Source organism: Giraffa tippelskirchi, chromosome 7 (genome assembly GCF_054371585.1).
Source record: "Giraffa tippelskirchi isolate mGirTip1 chromosome 7, T2T-mGirTip1v1.2.pri, whole genome shotgun sequence".
Taxonomy (NCBI): domain Eukaryota; kingdom Metazoa; phylum Chordata; class Mammalia; order Artiodactyla; family Giraffidae; genus Giraffa; species Giraffa tippelskirchi.
The window spans coordinates 146,558,591-146,579,569 of NC_137281.1; the positions used below are offsets into that span (position 1 = coordinate 146,558,591).

Consider the following 20,979-nt stretch of genomic DNA (forward strand, 5'->3'; position numbering starts at 1 on the left):
ACTCCTCTCTGGCTGAGGCAGAAAGGCAGAGGGTTGAGTGAGCACCCAGGGGTCTGGAGGAAGGGGACAGAAACCACGATGCCAAGGTCTCAGGCGCCACATGTGTGCTTGAGGGCTCGGCTTCTCTGTGCCTTTACACACTGAAGCCACAGGGAAGTACACATTTCCTCTGGAGTCACCCTTAACCATCTGCCACTCTAGGAGGGCGAAGGTAGGAGTCCAGCTGGCAATGGAAGTTGTCATGGGGAAGAAGGCCATTTGGGGTGGGCTGAGGGTTGGGCTGCTCACAGGAGCGTCCCTGGGCAGAAAAGAAGGCTAGGGGGCAAACTGTGTGAGCCGCTGGGGAAGGGAAAGGGGTGGGGGAGAGGGGCTCAGGGTGCTGCCCAAGGAAGGCAGGTCTCTCACAGTGAACCACCCTGGGGCTTAAGGACAGATGAAGTGGCCAAGTGGGCTAGTAGGTCGGGGGAAGAGCACCCAACAAACGACTTGGTCCTCTGCCCATCCTTCTGTAGAAAAATGAAACAGGCTTGCGAGATCATTTCCTCACTCAGTGCTGAAGTGTCCAAGGATGAAGATGTGTTGAAATTCTGTCTCTCTGTCTCTCTCTCTGTCTCTCTCTCTCTCTCTCCCGGTTTGGGAAAAAAAGAAAAAGAACTAAGGATTGAGGAAGATGGTTCAACACAGGCTACGTCTGCTCTCCAAGGGGCTGTGGACTTGTCCCTCCGCCGCTTTCTCGGTTCTCCCGGCCCGAGCTCGTGTCTCGCGGTGGAAGCCGGGCGGCGGTGCGCGGGGGATGCTCTTACATAATCGCCCGGCCTCGTCCTGCTTCCTCGCGCGCGCTCCTGCACCGCGCGGGCTAGGAGAGCCTGGGGTTGGGGCGGGGGTGGGAGGGCGGACCGCGATGGAGCCGGGGCAGGCGCTGCGGGGCCGGGGCCGCCCCCACGGGGGGAGAGGAGCGTGAGGAGCCGCGGGAGGAGGGCGCGAGAGGCGGCGGGGGAGGTGAAGGTCAGTGGGTGTGAAGCGCCCGATGCACACCGCCCCCCCCCCCCCGCCTCGGTCCTCCCCTGTCCCCTCCTTCCCTTCCTCTCCGTCCCCCTCTGACGTCTGGAGCTGGCAGCCCGGCCGGTTCCGCATTCCCGACCCCTCCCCGCCGCCCAGGGGCCGCTATATAGCCGGGGCTGATGCAACCCGTCCCGCCGCCCGCCACAGCCTGCGGGAGGGACGCTCGGCTGCCGCGACGGAGGGGGGGCGCTGCAGCGGCGGCGGCGGCGGCGGCGGCTGGGCTGGCGCCGCGGCGGCTCCCGGGCCGGGACGGGCCTGGGCACCGGGCGGAGCTCGGCGGCCGGGCGGCAGCGGCGCTGAGCGGGCACGGCGCCTGCAGCCGGGCCCTGGCCCCGGGGGCGCCGCCTCCGCCCGCGGCTTCTGCACGGTGGGTGCGAGGGCGCGCGCTCGCCGGGGGGCGCTGGGCGGGCGGGCGGGGTGGGGCGCGCGGGCCGCGGGCACCTGAGACGGCCGCACACCCCCCACCCCCAGAGCGGGCGGAGCGCGCCGGAGTCCCCGGAACCCGAGCCCCGCGGGGAGGCTCCCGCAGCCTTGGGAGCCCTCGCGGCCCCGGCGAGGGGGCGCTCTACAACCCGGACCCGCTCCCGCTAAGCGCCCGCGAGCCGGTGGCTTTCTCTTTGGTTCCCGCCCTGGGACGGGAGGCTCCGTCCGCTCCCGGGACGGCCGAGGCGCTCTCTCTGCCTCCCTCCCGCGCGCTCCTCCCCCGTCCGTTTTGCAGGGAGGTGCTCTCGCGCGGCGGGGAAGGCGGGTGAGTGGGGAGAAGACTGCCTCGGGGTGGAGACGGAGGGTTGAAGGCCCGGGAGGTGCAAGGGTGCCGGTGGTGGAGGGATGACAGGGACCTGCTGGCCGGTCGTCCCCGCCCCTCCCCTTCGCAGGGAGGAAGCGCGGCTCCCTGAGGACCTGGAGGAGGGCGCCGACAAGGGCTGGGCTCTGCATACAATGAAGAGGATTTCTCTCAGGGCCGTTGCTCGGGGATTCCCCCTCTCGGAGGGGGGCGTGGGGGGGGGCCGGGTCCCCTTTGGGCTCCCCCAACTGCCAAGCCAGGTTACATAAGGAGTCAAGCCGGCTGCGCTAGGTAACCAGCCCCTCCTCTCCGGCCCAGCCCAGTTTAGACGGCTCTCTCCTGCCTCGCCCCTCAAAAGAGCCTGGACGGTTAGGACTTACACGGCCTGGACCCCTGATCCCGGGGTGGCAGTCCCAAGTTTTGCCTGGGTCAGTGGTGGGGTCGGGGGTGGGACAGGGAGGGAGGATGGGCTGTCCCTGCGGCTGGAGATGGAGAAGCTGGTGGAAGAACTCGACTGATCCCTTGGGTCAGCTGAAGGGGCAAGGTTGCCTGACCCTTGCCCATTGTGCTGCCCCCCCCCCGCCCCCGCATTTAGGGCACTGGGCTGTGGCCTGACCACACGTGCTCAGAGCAGCTGGGTTCAGGTCTGCTTCTCAAAAAAGAGTTTGCAGACCGGTGTGTGTTCCCAGGTTTAAATCTCGGTGGACTGTCCTCAGAGGCTTGGTTTGGGGAACATGAGAAACTAGAGCTTGGAACCATGCTTGGGTGCCCGTTTGTCCTTTAAGGCCTTGCAGAAAACTGTGTTCACATGTCATCTGCCTTCCCCCAGGGTTTTTAAAAACACCTCCTATTGCTTTCATCTTCCCTGCCAGTCTGGCTGCAGTTTGGATGGATGCCTTATCTTTCTTCACAGGTTTCTAGGGGAGAGTTTAGCCAGGTATCAGGTGTGAGCATGGCTCTGATTTTATATAACCTGACGACCAGGGAAGAGAAGCACGATCTAGTCTCATGCCTCGGGTTGGTTAAGATTTCTCCTTGTTCAAAACACGGAGAATGGATTTCTCAATGACTCTTCTGTTCCCCTTCTACTCTGGCTTTGGTTCAGAGCTGTAGGTAGCCCCAGAATCTTCCTGAAGAGCTGGGTGCTGTGAAATTTGAAGGGCAGCTAGAAGGCATGGATTGGTTGAGATGGTAAAGAACCTGCCTGCAATGCAGGAGACCCAGGTTTGATCCCTGGGTCGGGAAGACCCCCTGGAGAAGGGAATGGCTACCCACTCCAGTATTCTTGCCTGGAGAATTCCATGGACAGAGGAACCTGGTGGGCTGCAGTCCATGGGGTTGCAAAGAGTCAGACATGACTGAGCAACTAACACTTTCACTTTCACTCAGAAGGCATGGATGTAGAGGCTTCTGACTTTTCTCCTGAGTTGGCTGCAGCCACCTCCAAGGAGACGTGTTGATAACTGGTCACAGCGTCTCCCAAGGAAGAACTTGGACAAGAATCTCTCCATTCACTCGCTGCCTAGCTTTTGCAGCCACCAGCATCTGTCGTTGCCTCTCCCACCTGTTTGTAGGATGTGTGGGCATCTTTTCCAACCTGCCAGACCCTTGGCAGAACCCTGAGACGGGCTAGGCTCTCCAGGCCTTGTTTGTCGTGGGGCTGCTGGTGTTGCAACGGGGCTGTCTCTCACACAAGTGACTCTGTTTCCAGCTCCGCTCTGGAAAGAAGGGGCCAGTGCAGACTCTAGGTTGGCCTGCTCTGTATTCATTCAGGCCCAGCTCAACTTGAGCAGTCAGAGCCAGGGCTGAGGGCAAGCTACATTTTTTTCTGCTTTTCTGCTGCAGGATGCAGTTTGCTTTTTTTCCATGTGAATGAATTATGTTGGAAACTGAAATGGGAGGAAGAGAAGACTAGAGTGTGTATGGGTATGTGTGTGTGCATACCTATATAGGCAGGGGGAGAGCAGCGGGCACATTATTTTTCCATTTTCCTTTAATTAAGGCTCTGTGGAGGTGTGTTTGAAAACAGAGGGTCTCCTATGCCTTTGAGGAGGGTGAGAACACTGTTTTGGCTGCGTCCTGGGCCATATGCAGCGTATGGTGGCCAATGAAACTGGGCCTGGCTCATTCTGTTGCTTGTCTTGGCAGTAGGTTCCGTGGCTTGTGTTACCAGCTCTGGAACTTACAGGCTGCCAAGCTCTGTATGCCTGTGTGTGTGTGTGCGCGCACACATACGTGTGTGTGTGTGTGTGTGTGTGCGCACTCGCTCTTGTGCGTGTGTGTGGTTTGGCCTCTCGAAACTCAGCAGAGACAAATGCCTTAGCGACCCAGGGTTGGAATTTTCGGCCTGTGTTTCTTTACATTCGTTGCTGGCTGTGGGAGGCCCGGCCAGAGCCCACCGTTCTGGGTTTTTTTTTCTCTCTCTCTTTTTTTTTTGGTCTGTTTTCTTGCTCTTACCCATGGGATTCCACTTGTGGAGCTCCATTTCTGAAGCTTTAACTGGCCGATGGCATATTTTTTAAAAAAGGGCCAAAGGATCGGTCATAGGCTGTGTGTGTGTCTGTGCTGTGTATCGTAGTATGAACTCCTGGCACTGAGGAACAAGACAGGGTGAGGAGGGAAGAGAGTCTAGGAGGCCCAGAGACAGTTCCTTCTCAGCTGCTTCTCACTGCTCAGAATAAGGATCCAGGCAGAAATGACTTACTGTGTATTTATTGAGCACCTACATTAGGCAGGAGAGAAAGCTGTGCTTACAGGCAGAGCTTGTCTAAAGCATTTCCCTGGTCTCCAGGGAAGAACCTTTCTTGGGGAGACATTCTAGTTTCTTTCATGGCTGGGTTGGCTATGCAGGGCTCACACTATGTCAGGGGCTTCTTCTGACACCTACCACCCCTCATTTTTTCTTATGAAGATCTGAGGAGTGACCCCTTCTAAGCAATGCAGGGGTAGAGTGAGTTGAAGGACACAGTAGATGCTGGCCTTCTGCTTCTGGAGGTGGGCGTGGAAACCCAGCCATGGGAGCATCCTGTTGCCAGTGATCTATGTAGCTGTCCTGGCCTGCGAGATGGAGAAGCACTTAGGAGAAACCGAGGCAAAGGGCAGGTGCTGGGTCTCATTTCCGCACCTTTGTACCCAGCCCTGATCTACCACCTGTTGTTTCTCTTCTGCAATAACTGCCTGGATGCAGGATGGTCCTGCCCTCTTGAGGTTTCAAGATGGGAAGTAGAAGAGCAGAGAATCCTCTGGGCCGGGCCGGGGGTGATCGTTGCGTGGATCCTCTTCTTGGCCGTAGGATAGGGAGATTGGTGTTCGATGGGAACTGGGAACAGAGCAGAAGGAACCTCGAGGGCTCGCCCAGCACTAGTGTCACTCCAGGAAGGAAAGCTCTCGAAGCCACACTGATGTCATGCTCACAGGTGCTGTTTCAGGTGCTTTCCAAGTGTTAACTAATTAAGTCTTCTTCTCAGCCTTATAGGGAAAGTAGGGTGATTAGTCCCACTGTGCAGCATAGGAAAGGGAGGCACAGAGAGGTTAGGGAACTTGCCCAAGGTCACACAGCTAGTATGGGCAGAGCTAGGATTCATACTCAGATGATCTGGCTCTGGAGTTTCCACTTTTAACCTGTGTCACTCTCCTGCCTGCAGAGCTGAGCCAGCCGTCGGAGATAGTCTGCTGCTTGTTCTTGTGCTCCATCTCGGAGCTTTCTCCACTTTTTCCTTCTTGCCTCCTGGATCTCCTTGTCTTTTGGAAGCTGGTTAGCCTGCATCACTTCAGATTCCAGGAGAGGGGTCATCCCAGATAGCTCCTTACCTCCAGGAACAGATTTGGTGTTTAATTTTCCAAGATTCATGATCGTTAGTGCTGTGCTCTGTGATGTCTGGCCTGGCACCTTTCTGCCCTCTCTGCCCCCACTTGCTGCCATGGACTTCTGCCTTCCACAGCTTCCTCCTGGGAATCTTCCCAGGCTCCAGCTCCCAAGACCTCCAAGTCGCTCTTGTTGATTTCAGTTGCCAGCTGCTTGTTCTCGACTTCCAACCCCACTAGTGCTCCTGGGGTCTGACCCTATGAACTCTGTTGCTCCTTGACCTGCTCTCACTCACCTCCACTTTCTGCACCAAGCCTCACAGCCTTGAGCCAGCGGCACTCATTTGCACCCCTATTTCTGGCTCCCCATGCCTGCCCAGGCCAGCTGTTTGCTTGGAAGGGAGCTAACCCCCAGGGATTTTAGAGCCGTGCTTAAACTTTCATTTTTACGGGCAGAAAGTTCGTGAGGCAGATCCTAACTTTCTCTTAACCTGTCTTTTTGAAAAAAAATATGTCTTTGCCACTTTAGATGGAGATGCCAGTTATTGGGGACTTTCTAATAAGAATAGCCTTTCAGAAGTTGGGATCCATTAAAGCAAGAATGTTGTTTATTTACAGATACTCCCATTAAAAAAGTATAATAATATCTTACAGGTTTACATACAATAAACAAGAGAAGAAAATAAGAGGGAAAAATTTATCTCTACACTTCCTTCTTTTGGCTGGAATGACTCTTCATCTTAATGTCTCCCATTAGGGCCCATTTTCGGAACTTGAAGTGTTTTGTGGTTTTTCTTCTACTTGTGTAAGGCAGCACCCCCAAACCATGTGCCTACAAGTCCCTGAGGAAGTCAGGATAGAGACAAAGCAGATCTTTTCATTAGGTTCTTTTCCCCTTGGGTCCACCTGGTCCCTGTTTCTTTCAAGCTGGCTTTTAGGGAGCTGCATCAGACCATCCCAAATCTTAGGCTCAGCAACAGCTTAGGATCCACTGTGACCTCCAGAATGTTTTCTGTCTCATTTATGCCTTGCTTGTCTGTCTCATCTTGGATCTACGCAGTACCCAGTTTTTCTTCACTGGCTACTTTCCAGGTCGTTCCTGGTCAGTGTCCCAAATTGCCAGTCTTTGGATTCTCGGCCTGTCTTTTGAGGCGCAAGAGCTATTTGCCAATATGGGTCTTCTGGCAATGGCACCCCACTCCAGTACTCTTGCCTGGAAAATCCCATGGACGGAGGAGCCTGGTAGGCTGCAGTCCATGGGATCGCTACGAGTCGGACACAACTGAGCAACTTCACTTTCACTTTTCACTTTTGTGCATTGGAGAAGGCAATGGCAACCCACTCCAGTGTTCTTGCCTGGAGAATCCCAGGGACAGCGGAGACTGGTGGGCTGCCGTCTATGGGGTCGCACAGAATCGGGCACGACTGAAGCGACTTAGCAGCAGCAGCAGCCAGCATATAGGGTCTGCTCTTTCTTTATGCAACTCAGTTGCTAATGAGACATGGAGGATGTCTTCCATGTCATGAAAGACATGGAGGATCTTTATCTTCCATATGGACCCCTGGTACCCGAGGGCAACACTCTGAGTTCTTCCCTTAAATCTCCTGCTGTGTAGTTCTTCTTTTCCCACTAAATTGTTTATGGAACAACCAGTCTGGGAGATGATTTCACCTCTTGTCATTTTCCACCTGTCTTCCATGAAATGGGTCAATTCCTCCTGACTGTTGTGGGTTCCCTGCCACCTCACACCCCCTCCCACATACAAACCTTCTAGTTGATCCCTGCTGCTGCTGCTGCTAAGTTGTTTCAGTCGTGTCTGACTCGGTGCGACCGCATAGACGGCAGCCCACCAGGCTCCGCCATCCCTAGGATTCTCCAGGCAAGAATACTGGAGTGGGTTGCCATTTCCTTCTCCAGTGCATGAAAGGGAAAAGTGAAAGTGAAGTCACTCAGTTGTGTCCGACTCTTAGCGACCCCATGGACTGTAGCCTACCAGGCTCCTCCGTCCATGGGACTTTCCAGGCAAGAGTACTGGAGTGGGGTGCCTTCTCCGAGTCGATCCCTAAATCACTGCAAATTGTTTTAGTTTTCAAATCACCCAAGTTGCCTTTCAGCCAGGGCTCATCAGCCAGCTCTTTCCAGTTAATGGGGATCCAATTATGAGAGGCAGCTGCTCCAGCTCCTCTGTCTCTGCCCCCCCCACCCCTGGAACCATGTAGGATGACTTCTCACTGGTGGATGTCAGCTGTTGTGGTTGTCTCCTTGGAATGGCATGTGTTAAGGACTTTGTGGTTTGTATCTGAGCATTTAGGGGCGCCCTTGAGGGGAAGGGCAGGAGAGGGAGATTTTTATTTTTCGCTTCTGCAGAGGAAAGCCTGGTGCCTGATCGCCCTGAGTGAAGCTTGTCCTTGGGGTGGGTTCACAGGGGAGCAGGAATGGCAAGAATTCATGGGGCTGCTGCTCCCAGGGGGTGCTCCCTGCCAGAGGGGGGGTTCTCACGGTAGCAGAGAATTCATTATACTTTGGGATCATTTGTTAGTGTCTCATTTATACCATCTGTATGAAAATAAACAGAAGCTGCAAGCCGAGCCTATCGTTCCCGGAACACAGAGGCGTCTGGCTTCCATCTCCTGAGATGGCTTAGGCGAGGAAACATCCAGAAGCCTCTGGCGGATTTTTCTTGGGGACTACTGTGGGAGCGAATGGTCTGGAGGCGGATGACGAACGTCTAAACCTCCAGAGACAGATCCTCACCCGACTCACTGAATTTGGCTCCCCCATGAACGTATCCTTCGTTTGTTCGTTCATTCAACAAGTATTTGTGGATTATCGTTTCTGTGCCATAAATGATGCAGGCATGGGGTCCCATGGGGCAACAAACAGGCATGCCTGTTGCTCACCCTCCACTGGCTAAGTGGCCACATGGCACATTTTGCCACATGCGTGGGTCCTTACACTCCAGGGAGGTTCTGGGGCTTCGGGCCAAGGAGAGGACCTTGCACTCTATTTTGCTTTGCTCCATACCTGAGGCGTAGTGCCTCCCTCCCCTGTTAGGGGTTGGTGTTCAGCTGATGCACCGAGTATAGAACATTTCCAAGTTTCCCATCTCCTGTCCACTTTGACCTGCTCAGTTAAACATCCTTCCTGGGATTGCTGACTCTTTGTAGCATCAGTTCAGGTCTAGAAGGGGCACAGGGGGTGGGGGGTGGAGGCGTTGTAGGGTTTGTTTTTTCTTTTCTGAGAAGAAGCTATGAGTTTCCTTTGTCAGTTTGGCTCAGGTAGCCTGAAATTGGGCTTCCCAGGTGGCGCTGGAGGTAAAGAACCGGCCTGCCAGAGCAGGAGACGTCAGAGACGTGGGTTCGATCTCTGGGTTGGGAAGATCCTAGGTATGGTTTATCCAGACAGGAGTGAGTCCTTATACTGGCCCTTTCTTATTCTCCCTGGAGGAGTCCCCAGAAGACATGTGACTCACCCACTGTGCCCTGGAGCAGCCTTCTGGCCTGGCAGCCTGCTGCCCCCTCTGCATTGTAGGCCTGGCTCCAGAGGGTGGAAAGTGAAAGTGTTAGTTGCTCAGTCGTGTCTGACTCTTTGTGACCCTACGGACTGTAGCTTGCCAGGGTCCTCTGTCCATGGGATTCTCCAGGCAAGATTTCTGAAGTGGGCTGCCATTCCCAGGGGATCTTCCCGACCCAGGGGATCTTCCCTACCCAGGGATGGAACCTGGGTCTCCCACATTGCAGGTAGATTCTTTACCACCTAAGCCACCAGGGAAGCCTCAGAGGGTGGAGGGAGTGACTTTATCACCAAACCTGGATTCCAGTCCAGCTCAGGCCTAGGGAGGGTCACAGGACATTGACCAATCACATATAAGAGGTCCCAGGGACTGTTTCTTCTATGTCTGGACTTCTGCCTAGCCTGCCATGTAGTTCTTCGGGGAACTTCTCGAACCTGGATCTCCATGGAAAGCAGCGTAGAGGGTCTTCTGTGCAAGAGAATGATCCTCCACTGTGGACTGATGTTTGAAAATCCACCATTAGAAGGTCATTCCTTCTGCACTAACATTTCTTGGACCACCAGAGGGGAAACAAAAAGGGTGGGGTGAGAAAGCTTTGGTTCTAAAATCCAGGGACCAGGAGTCCAGCTCTGTCCCTCTATATCTGTGTGACCCTGGGCAAGTCATTTAGCCTCTGAGCTTGTTTCCTCCTGTACAAAATGAGGATGTGGTTTAGATGAGCACAGGGCCTCCTCCAGCTCTAAGACTATAACTTAATGTGAATGAGCCTGAGATCCCTTCCTGAGAATGGCCCAGGGGACACTGGGTGCGGAGGAAGGGGAGAAAGGATGTGGGGTGGGGAAGCAGGGGTGCTGAGAGGCCAGGTGTGGGAGGCAGAACAGGTAGAGCACAGAGGAAAGAGCCTGGGGCCTGAGTGTAAACTGGGGTGCGAGATGGGGCGCTGTGTGCAGAAGGCTTCATGGCAGATGCGGCTGGTACTGAGGATGAAATGGCAGGTCCGCTGTCTGCTCACAAGTGCCTTTCTTTCAAGAAAGTTGATGTCCAGTGGAAGTCTTGGTGGTTTCAGGGTGCAAATCACTAACGTGTTTTTCCCCTCAAAGTGTAGAACCAATTGAGGAAAAAACACAGGGTTGGATAGGGAACCAAATTTCACCTTTAGAAGTGAGATGGAGAAGGTGACTTGGGCTCATGACCCAAGTGGCCTCACTAATATGCTGCTCTCCTTGAAATCTAGACGTGAGAGCCTGAATGAAGGCAACCGATGTGGGTCACCCTCCCGGGCCACTCTCGTGGGAGGCAGAGAGACCCAGACAGCGTGGCCACAGGAGTAACTGCCCAGCAGAGGCGTGAGGTCTGATGGACGTCCCGTCTTCCCTGTCTCGCTAAATACACCCCTCTCCGTGGGAAGAGAGGGAAGGTAGAGAGATGGGCCAGAGCTTCTCCCCCAGGATTTCTAAGACAGATGAAGGGTTGATTCGATAGCCCTGTGCAGAGAGGCAGGAAGCGGGGGAGAAATGATTTTCTTTACAGGACTAGAATCCAGAAGAAGTTTTGTACTAAAATACTGCTTACAAGGCCACCTAGAAGCCAAGAATGTGTACAACTGATCTCCATACTATTCTCAGTGCCTCTCAGCTCATAGTAGGTAGTTGACAATTGGATGAATGCATGGATGGTTGAATGGATGGGTAGGAGCCCCATAAGTGACCGGAAAGTCTGGCGTTACTGGCAAACAAGGTTTCTTCGCGGCCATCTGTGCCTTGAAGTGATCATTTCTTATCCATGAGTTTCCCCCAGTGAAAGGAAGGAAGAAATGAGAATTCCCTGGGTGCTGACCTGTCTAATTTATGTCTTTCTTTCATGCCTGAATCTGTCTTCCTTTGCACACCTTCCGAGTCTGGAGGAGCTAGAGTATGTGTTTGCTTTGAGAGTTAAGAGCCCGTGGAGGACTTTTCTTGTCCTGAGCTCCATGGGGAAAGCACATGCTAATTAATTCCATCTCCTTTGCCTCAGTCACTTCCTCATAGATGCCAGGTGCATGCACTCACACACACACACTGTTAACTTCAATTTGCTTCATCTCGTATTCAGGGTGTCTTAACAAGTAGGCAGAATGGGATGTGTGATTGCAGGGGAGGCACCATGCCAGCCTCAAAATAGCTCCCTCTTAAACATGTGCAAAGGTGCTTGATGTGCCTCCATTCTGATCCATTCCCTTCGGAGGCGGCGAGCTGCAGTCTAAATCCAGCTCTACCAGTTTTAAAGTGTTCAGTCTGGAGTGAGTTCTCTTTCTAAGCTTTCCCTCTTCCTCCATGTTCTGGGCTCTGACCTAGTCTTTTGGGGCTGGTGGAAGGATGACCGCAGTGCTTAGCAAAGAGCAAATGCTGAATCCATGTGGCCTGTGATTGGGTTAAGCATTGCCTAGGTGCCAATGATAACCTTGGTGTGAATTGATTGATCAAGTTTTTCTTGATAACAGAATGGATGTAAGGGCAGGACGAGCAGCTTGGGGTGGAGAAGGGGTTTAGGGGGACACTGGTGAAAGAAAGGGCGGGGTGCCGGCAAGACTTGGGACTTAAGCCCCCCCATGGAAGCTCTCACCCGGCTGACCATGCCTGTCCTGCTCTTCTGTCCACTCCAGGCTGGACTGCCACTCCTCCTGCTATGATGCCTGGGCAGATCCCAGACCCTTCCATGACTGCGGGCTCTCTGCCAGGGCTCGGCCCCCTGACCGGACTCCCCAGCTCGGCTCTGACTGCAGAGGAGCTGAAATACGCCGACATCCGCAACATCGGGGCCATGATCGCCCCTTTGCACTTCCTGGAGGTGAAACTGGGCAAGAGGCCTCAGCCCGTGAAGAGTGAGGTGAGCGAGCCTTGTTCCCCCAGGCAGGATCTTGGGGAGGGTAGGATGCCTGGGTTAGCATCCCAGAGTGAAAGTGAAAGTTGCTCAGTCGTGTCCGACTCTTTGTGACCCCCATGGACTATAGTCCATGGAATTCTCCAGGCCAGGATACTGGAGTGGGTAGCCTTTCCCTTCTCCAGGGGATCTTCCTAACTCAGGAACTGAACTGGGGTCTCCTGCATTGCAGGTGTATTCTTTACCAACTGAACTAGCATCCCAGGTCTAGCCCTAAACTCACCATGTGACCTAAGCTTTGCTGTTTAATGTGGGGTCTGAGGACCAGTACCATCCATGTCACCCCAGGGTTGTTAGAAATGCAGAATCTCAGGCCCCACCCCAGATCTTCTGAATCAGGACCTGTATTTTTAACAAACTGCACCCCCCCACACACACACACCAGGGTATTCACGGCCACGTTAATGTTTGAGAAGCACTGGGCTAGGGCAGAATGCTAAACCTGTCTCTGGTTCTTCAAGGGGCATGGGAAGTGTGATTAATCATGAAAGTATTGACTAATGACATTTGGCCATCACTCTGGAGTGTTGGGGGGGTGGTCAGCAGAGACAATGGAAATGTACACATGCTTTGAAAGTATATAAGACAAAGCCAATATTGGGTTGGTTTTAAAAAATTGTTATCATTGGTCAGATCATTGTGTTTATTGCTCTTGGCTCCAGGCTGGAGCTGAAAGCAGGAACTTGGAGGAGGGCGTGGGCTCCCTTCCCAAAGCGCTGCCAGAGCCGGGCCTGGCCTCAGTTGCCCAGCATCACCCGCTTTAGCTGGTATTTGCAGAGGACCCACCATGCAGCATGCCTTCCTCAGGTCTCTTGAAGCTGCAGCGCTCATGAGCCTTCCTTGTGGAACAGCAGCATTTCCCTGGGGACTAGTGAGAAGCAGAAGTCCCCAAGGTGGGTGATCATCAGTGCTGGGCACACCCCAGGTCACTGCCCCAGGGCTGGCGATTTGTCCAAAGGCCTGCCCCCGTGAGGTCCCCGTCAGGGCCATGTTTTCAGAAGCCAGACTGAGTAGCTGCCCACCTGGAAGGGAGAAGGAGCTGGTGGTGGGAGATGTGCTAAACGTGCTAAAGTCGCTTCTGTCGTGTCCGACTCTTTGGCGACCCCGTGGACTGTAGCCCACCAGGCTCCTCTGTCCATGGGACTCTCCAGGCAAGAAGATCAGAATGGGTTGCCATTTCCTTCTCCAGGGGATCTTCCCGACCCAGGGATCGAATCCACATCTCTTATGTCTCCTGCGTTGACAGGTGGGTTCTTTACCACTAGCGCCACCTGGGAAGCTGGAAAGGTGTCAGATAGCAGGGTTGGGTTGGGGAGCTGAGTATCAGATGCTGGGCCACTCTCGGGGAGGGAGCATTCAGAAACGTGCTCTGGGATGGGGGCTCATCCTGTAGGATGGAGCTCACAGGGCTAGACCTCCCAGAGAGGGGCACTCGAGGTGGAGAGAGGTGTCTGGGTACTGGCGGGGGGAGTTGGGTATTTCATGCTGCTTCTGCTGTGCTGTCTCCCCTAAAAGCACCATAAAACTGCACAGAAGATCTGCTGGGAGCTCGGCAGGGGCGGCACGCTGGCCATTGGCGGGGCTGGCCATGACTCTCAGGTGTGTTTGGTTTGGCCTGCTCCATGTTTTAAAAGAAGCTGGAACCAACCTTTCACTTGAAAACTTGGATTTTAACCTTTGATTACAAAATGGGGCGATCTGGCCACACCGGGCCCTGTGCTGGCGTGGCCACGGCTCCCTGAAGGGAGCCTCTTCACTGCTTTCCTCTCTCTCGTCTCCCACGGGCCCCTGCGCCTCCCTGTTAACTCTTGATGATTTCACTTCCCCTTGTCAGCTTGGCCTTCAGTGCTGCCTGCAGCTCTCATTTCGGAGAAGGCAATGGCACCCCACTCCAGTACTCTTGCCTGGAAAATCCCATGGACGGAGGAGCCTGGTAGGCTGCAGTCCATGGGGTTGCTACGAGTCGGACACGACTGAGCGACTTCACTTTCACTTTTCACTTTCGTGCATTGGAGAAGGAAATGGCAAACCACTCCAGTATTCTTGCCTGGAGAATCCCAGGGACCGCGGAGCCTGATGGGCTTCCATCTATGGGGTCGCATAGAGTCGGACACGACTGAAGCGACTTAGCAGCAGCAGCAGCAGCTCTCATTTACCCTTGGCTATGTGGCCCTTTGCTGTAGACATTTGTACCAGAGACACCTGGGTAGTTGCCCCCTGGAGACTGTTGATGACAAGATAAGAGTGGATGGTAATGATATTCTTCTAAATTGACTTCGTCCGTGTGCTGTGGATCACACTTCCCAGCTTAGTCGGTGGTCTGTGTTCTCCATGGAGAGACTTGTCTTTGGGTTTTTTTGCTATTTCACTTCCCCAGGCCCAGAACTTGAAAGCATCCATTTCTGGGTCATTCCACAGTATTTAAAACCATTTAAAACCAGTAGCTGAGCAGGGGGCACTGAGGCTGTTGGGGCTGATGAAGAGCCAGGTGCCTTGGTCTCTGGGATCTGCCCTGGGTGGGGGCAGGGGCGAAGTTACTACCTCTTCCCTCCACAAAAGGCACCAGAGGAGCTTTCTTTTTTGGAAAGTGCCTTTATTTGGATTGCATATTTTTACATTTCACAGCCTCCCCCAATTGGTGGCATATGCCCTGTACCTGACAGTGACATGCTGTCCTCACAGGCACCCACAATACGCACCATCCAGGCTGTGAAAATAACAAGCCTTTTTTAGGGTATATTTGCATGTCCTCTCCCCCTCTGTCAGACTGCAGTGTTGTGGGGGCGACGAGGCCAGATGGAGGAGCGCAGAGGCGCTGGCATGGAGTAAGGTCAGCCCTGCCCTGGGAACCAACCTGCGATGTGCTAGGTCAGACCCAAGGTGGATGGGGGGTCCCTTCTGAGAGCAACTGAAAAATAAAGGGGGTTGAGAGAGAACCTTGCCGCTGGGGAACCTTACGTCCTGAAGAGTCATTTGCATATGGCACACTGCCTTTGGTGAATTTTCACAGTGGCACTTTGGACTCGTAAAAGTTTCTTGAATAACTGTAAGATACGGTTCACATCTATGAAGCGTTTAATATGTAGCAGGCCTTTTGCTAAGGGCTTAACACGTATGATCTCTTTTGTTCCTTACCTGGTCCTGGTGACCCGATTCTCCTCCAGTTTAAAGAAGAGGAATTTGAGGCTTCCCTGGCAGTCCGGTGGTTAGGACTCCATGCTTCTGCTGCCGAGGGCTAGGGTTCAATCCCTAGTCGAGGAACTAAGATCCCTCAGCCCAAGAGGTGTGGCCAAAAGAAATTTTTTTTAATTTAAAAATAAAAAAAGAAAAAGTAGTTGAGATCCAGGGAGGAGGAGAGCAAGTCACTCAGGGTTGCACAGCTGGAGGATGGCAGAGCTGGGAGCTGCTCAGGGAAGACGCCGTTGCTGTAACTGGTGGGGTGCACCTGGCACAATGCTGGGCACGCTCTGTGAAGTGTCTCACCGAACCCTCTTGTGAACCCTTTTGAAGTCATTATTATTACTGTTGTTATTGTTGTGCCCACAGTATGGATGCTGTCAACCAGTCTTGGGGACATCCAAGGTCACACAGCTGGGAAACAGGCCCAGGCAGTCTGGCTTTTCAGCCAAAGCTTTAACCTCATGCTCTGCTGCCCTTTGTGCTCACTGCCTGCCTTCCAGGCTTCTAATCAGTGCTCTAGCAGGCTGGGGAGGCAGATGAACCTGGGCCCAGAATGTTCCATCATTTTGATGACGTGGCCCGATTAGCGCTGAGCCCGGCAGTTCTGCAGCCGTCTCGTCTCCCAGGTCCCCAGAGAATGGACAGGTTGAGCTGCTGTGCAGGCAGCTCCATCCCAGCTGGCTTTTCGGCTCTCCGCCTTGTGGAGGCCAGAAGCCTCTTGGGCCACGTCCAAGTACACAAAGCAGTTGTGTAAGAGAAAATCGGAGGAATTAAGTTAAAGGACAGGTTTTGTAATGATAAAGTGCGTTGTGCTGATGTTGTTGTTATTATATGGTTGACACATCATGTGAAACTATTTTGGTGCCAGCTGCTTTCCTGCAGTCCGTTTGTCCAGCGGATACTTGCTAAGCACTCACCATGTGCCGCGCATTGGGCCAGACACTGGATACTGAACCGTAAGCCAAGTAGACAAAACCCACCTTTTCTTGGACTATGTATTGGGAGTGGGGACATCCAAGAATAAGCAAATTCACGTACAATATAAAAGGCCAGGTAGTGGTCAGTGTCATGAAGACAAATTCAGTAGATCAAGTGGATGGCCAGTGGCCAGATTGCTTGTTGTGCGTGTTGGCTAGGGCATGTGGGCAAGTTATATTGTGACTTATGGCATTTTTAGAGCGATGCTTCTCTCTTGCCTCTTTGTTCTTCTTTCCTTTCCAATACTCCTTTTCAAGGCAGCTTTGCTCCCTGGCTTTATCCAGAGCTTTCCTTCCTTCTTCTATTTGTTTGTTCTGTAGCCTCTTAAAGCTGGACTCCTCCACCAAGCACTCTCTATTGTCCTGGAGGTCTCGGCCTTTCCCAGCTGGGTCATCTCCGAGTGGGCTGCTCTGGTTGCGGTGGCCACACCCTGCCTCTGGGCCTGGAATGCATTTCCAGTATTGGGGGAGGGAACCTAGAACCCCTGTCCTTGCAACTGTCACCTCCCCCCCCCCTGCCCCCCGCCAAGCACTGCTTTAACAACCTGCTGGATAGAACCCCTCACCCTCTATGCCACTCTGGGGTGCTCTAGTAGGGACTCAAGTTCATGGAGGTTAGCCTAGATGACCTTTTAAGAAAGAGATTGCAAACTGTCATTCCATGGGCAGGAGTCAGCCTACAGATGAATCTTGTTTGGCCTTCACTGAGTGGGTTTCTTACTTTTTTTTTTTTATTGAAAGAGTTGCTATATTTAAAAGCCAGGAAATGTGGACTTTTTGGCTTCTTTGAAAAACCCAAAATATGTGGCCCCTCTAGGCCCACACCCTTATATGCACCAGGAAGCTGGAACTGAGTAGCAGACGCTCACTGTGTTGGCATGTGGGCCTCAGTTCTCCGCAGTCCCCACTGCCCCCTATTGCCTTCTACCCAGTCCACTTCACACCATGTTGCCAGCCTGCTTTTGAGCTTGTGTCCTGTGTTTAGGTTCCAAGGATGGGGACTACATCTTTCATTCCCTTTTATTTCCACCAGATGGTGGACAGTGCCTGGCCTATGAAAGTGTTAGTCACTCAGTCACGTCCAACTCGTTGTCACCCCATGGACTGTAGCCTGCCAAGCTCCTCTATCCATGGAATTCTCCAGGCAAGAATGCTGGAGTGGGTAGCCATTCCCTTCTCCAGGGGATCTTTCCGACCTGGGGATTGAACTTGGGTTTCCTGCATCATTATAGGCAGATTCTCTGCCATCTGAGCCACAGGGGAAGCCCGCCTGGTCTATAGATTGTATGTTAAGACATGCTTGGTGGTTTGAACATTTATTAGCAGTGTCAGCTCAGCAAGTCACTTAAACTTTCCATCCCTTAGTTTCTATATCTCCCAGTTCTCACCTCCAGGCATTTGTCCATTTGTTTTTCTGTTTGTGAGCATAAGGTCCTTCAGGCTATAGGCAAGAGGACACAATGAAAATCAAACCAGCCATTCCCAAACTTGGTTGACCATCAAAACCACTTGGAAAGCTTCTTATGAATCCAGATTGCCAGACCCAACCTTAGGCCCAGGCACTCAGAATCTCTGAGGGCAGGGTCCAGGGAATCTGTGTATTGAGAGGGCCCAGAGAGTACTTGGCTACATTTGGGCACCTGACTTTCTGTTTGTACTTCTTGCACTCTTCTAATTCCCTAGGAATCAGTGTCTTCATTCCATCATGGTCTCCCTTTCCAGCACAGAGTCCATGTGGTGACCAGATCCTTATCCTCACCATCTTGAAAGCAGGAGAGGAGACTTACCTGTTTGTGGATTTCACATTGGTCACTTCCCAGCTTCTCTAGGGGACCCTAGAGAACATTTAGAAGGTTTTCCCCTTTGGAAGAAGTGGGACTTTGAATCAATGAACTATAGTGTGGTCTTTCTTGGAAGGACTCTTAAGAGTTTGCTCACCAAAAAGACCAAAATGTTCATCCATGTTTAGCCTGAGCGAAAAATTGCCCCAAACCAGCTGATGTGCTGGGTAAATGTTGGCCTGAGCATGCTTGTGTTTTTAGTGATTTAAAACATAAAGGCAGCCCACTGACATTTTTTCGCAAGCCTTGCATAATTGGTTTTTAATTTGTGGCTCTTTGGAATAGCGTTGGCCTTCTTCCCTCTGACTCAGATGCTTTTTCTGTCTCGTACTTGCTTGGCAGAGAGGTCCAATCTGTCCCTTCTTGGAATAGAATCTCCCAACTCATCTTTGAAATCCTAAGTTTCCACTTTAGTTCCGTCACTCTTTGTTAGCACATTTTCCAAAGCTGTTAGCTTCCCCCTGCCTTTAATCATTGAATTTGAGGGCAAATGAGTGATAGGTAAAGACAGCCATGTGTGTGTTTAACTTTGGCCCCTGTGGTATATATTCTTATTTCATACCATAACCTGAGCATTCACAAGGTTCCAAACTTTTTTTCCCCAAACTTTAAACTTTTAATTTACTATTGGAATATAGCCGATTAATAATGTTGTGGTAGTTTCAGGTGAACAGTGAAGGGACTCAGCCATATATATATATATCCATTCTCCCACAAACCCCCTTCCTCTCCAGGCTGGCACATAACTTTGAGCAGAGTTCCATGTGCTTATTGGGTATCCATTTTGAATATAGCTTCCCAAACTCCCTAACTATCCCTTCTCCCTAGCAACCATAACTTCATTTTCTAAGTCTGTGAGTCTCTTTCTGTTTTGTAAGTACGTTTGTTATCATTTCTTTTTAGATTCCACATATAAGGAATGTCATATGACATTTCTCCTTCTCTGACTTACTTCACTAAGTATGACACTGTCAAAGTCCATCCATGTTGCTGCAAATGGTATTATTTCATTCTTGTCAATGGCTGGGTAATATTCCATTGTATGTATGTACCACACCTTTATCCATTCATCTGTCGATGGACATTTAGGTTGCTTCCATATCTTGGCTATTGTAAACAGTGCCGCAGTGAACACTGGGGTGCATATATCCTTTCAGATCGTATTTTTCTCTGCATATATGCCCAGGAGTGGGATTGCAGGGTCACGTGGTAGCTCTGTTTTTAGTTTTTTAAGGCACCTCCATACTGTTTCCATAGTGAAAGAACGTGAAAGTCACTCAGTCGTGTCTGACTTTTTGTGACCCCATGGACTATACAGTCCATGGAATTCTCCAGGCCAGAATACTGGAGTGGGTAGCCTTTCCCTTCTCCAGGGGATCTTCCCAACCCAGGGATCAAACTCTGGTCTCCCACATTGCAGGCAGGTTCTTTACCAGCTGAGCCACAAAACGAACTCAAATGGCTTACAGACAAATATATGTATGTGAAAATTGCTCAGTCATGTCTGACTCTTTGTGACCCCATGGACTGTAGCCCCCCAGGTTCCTCCCTCCATGGGGTTTTCCAGGCAAAAATACTGGAGTGGGTTGCTGCCATTTCCTTCTCCAGCTCTCCATAGTGGCTGTACCAATTTCATTCTGACTAGCAGTGTAGTAGTGTTCCCTTCTCTTCATACCCTCTCCAGCATTTGTTGTTTGTGCATTTTTTGATGATAGCCATTCTGATTGGTGCGAGGTGATAACTCATTGCAGTTTTGATTCCAAACTTCTTTTTTAACATCAAAAGAATGTTATCCTAGCACCAGGCCCCTTGGAGAGGTGGTGGTGGGGTCATTTCTGGATCTGTATGTTCTTAGCAGAAATCAGCGGAGAAGGCAATGGCAGCCCATTCCAGTACTCTTGCCTTGAAAATCCCATGGATAGAGGAGCCTGGTGGGCTGCAGTCCATGGGGTCATGAAGGGTCAGACACGACTGAGTGACTTCACTTTCACTTTTCATTTTCATGCATTGGAGAAGGAAATGGCAACCCACTCCAGTGTTCTTGCCTGGAGAATCCCAGGGACAGCAGAGCCTGGTAGGCTGCTGTCTATGAGGTCGCACAGAGTCGGACACGACTGAAGCGACTTAGCAGCAGCAGCAGCAGCAGAAATCAGACATTTCTGAAAAGTTCAAGGAGTCTCATGTACCTTCTTAGATCTCTGCCTTGAGATGGGGATAATAATAGCTCCTCCCTTCTAGTGTTGCTGTATAATTAACTGAACTAATGCAGGTAAAGAAGGGCTTCACATAATGCCTGGCATTTAAGAAGATACACAACAAATGTAAGACATGACTGCAATGACTTTTCAAATGAGTCAATCAGGCAAGTTAGTTTTTATCACTGATTCAAAAATTGATTCTTGGGTTTCGTTTGCTTGTGGTATTTTACCCTTGAAGGTGGTGAGTGGCCTGAGTGTTTGGAGGTGTCCAGGTGTCAGGGGAGTGGGGCAGCAACCTGGCTTCCTAAGCAAACGGGCTTGGGCTTGGGTTCAAGCTTCCGGCTTCAAAATTGGCTCCATCGCCTACTCCCTTGGACAACTTTGGACGAGTCAGCTGGTCTTTTGGAGTGTAGTTTCTTTGTCTGCAAAGGAGGAAACTAAAACTCTTGAAATTTCATGGTGAACGTGAAGCGAGGTACTGTGTGTAAAGATAGCCTGACTGTAGTCATCACACCCTTACATCACCTTTTACTAGGGACTGAGTCCACTGGCAGTGAATCACACTAGAGTTTCTGACAGCAGGGGTCTTTCCGACGTATTGTACCCATGACCAGGGTTTCAGAGAGGCAAGCTGACCTTCCTGTTTCTGGTTGTTTATGTTGTTTAGAGGCAGCCAGAGTTTTAGTTACCATCACCAAC

The 20,979-nt window shown here is 52.0% G+C and overlaps 1 protein-coding gene across 3 annotated transcripts in view; it reads left to right on the forward strand.

Annotated features, from left to right (window-relative positions):
* Positions 1–20,979, forward strand: part of JDP2 (Jun dimerization protein 2) — a 45,248-nt gene continuing 24,269 nt past the window's right edge. The window contains exons 1-2 of one of the 3 annotated variants that reach the window (XM_081509266.1): positions 1–211; positions 11,807–12,030. In XM_081509266.1, the coding sequence (XP_081365392.1) occupies positions 11,830–12,030 (201 nt within the window). In that variant the 5' untranslated portion in view covers positions 1–211; positions 11,807–11,829. Of the gene's footprint in view, positions 212–1,141; positions 1,430–1,488; positions 1,811–11,806; positions 12,031–20,979 lie in introns of those variants that run through there. The other 2 variants (XM_081509264.1, XM_081509265.1) reach the window with 2 other exon arrangements.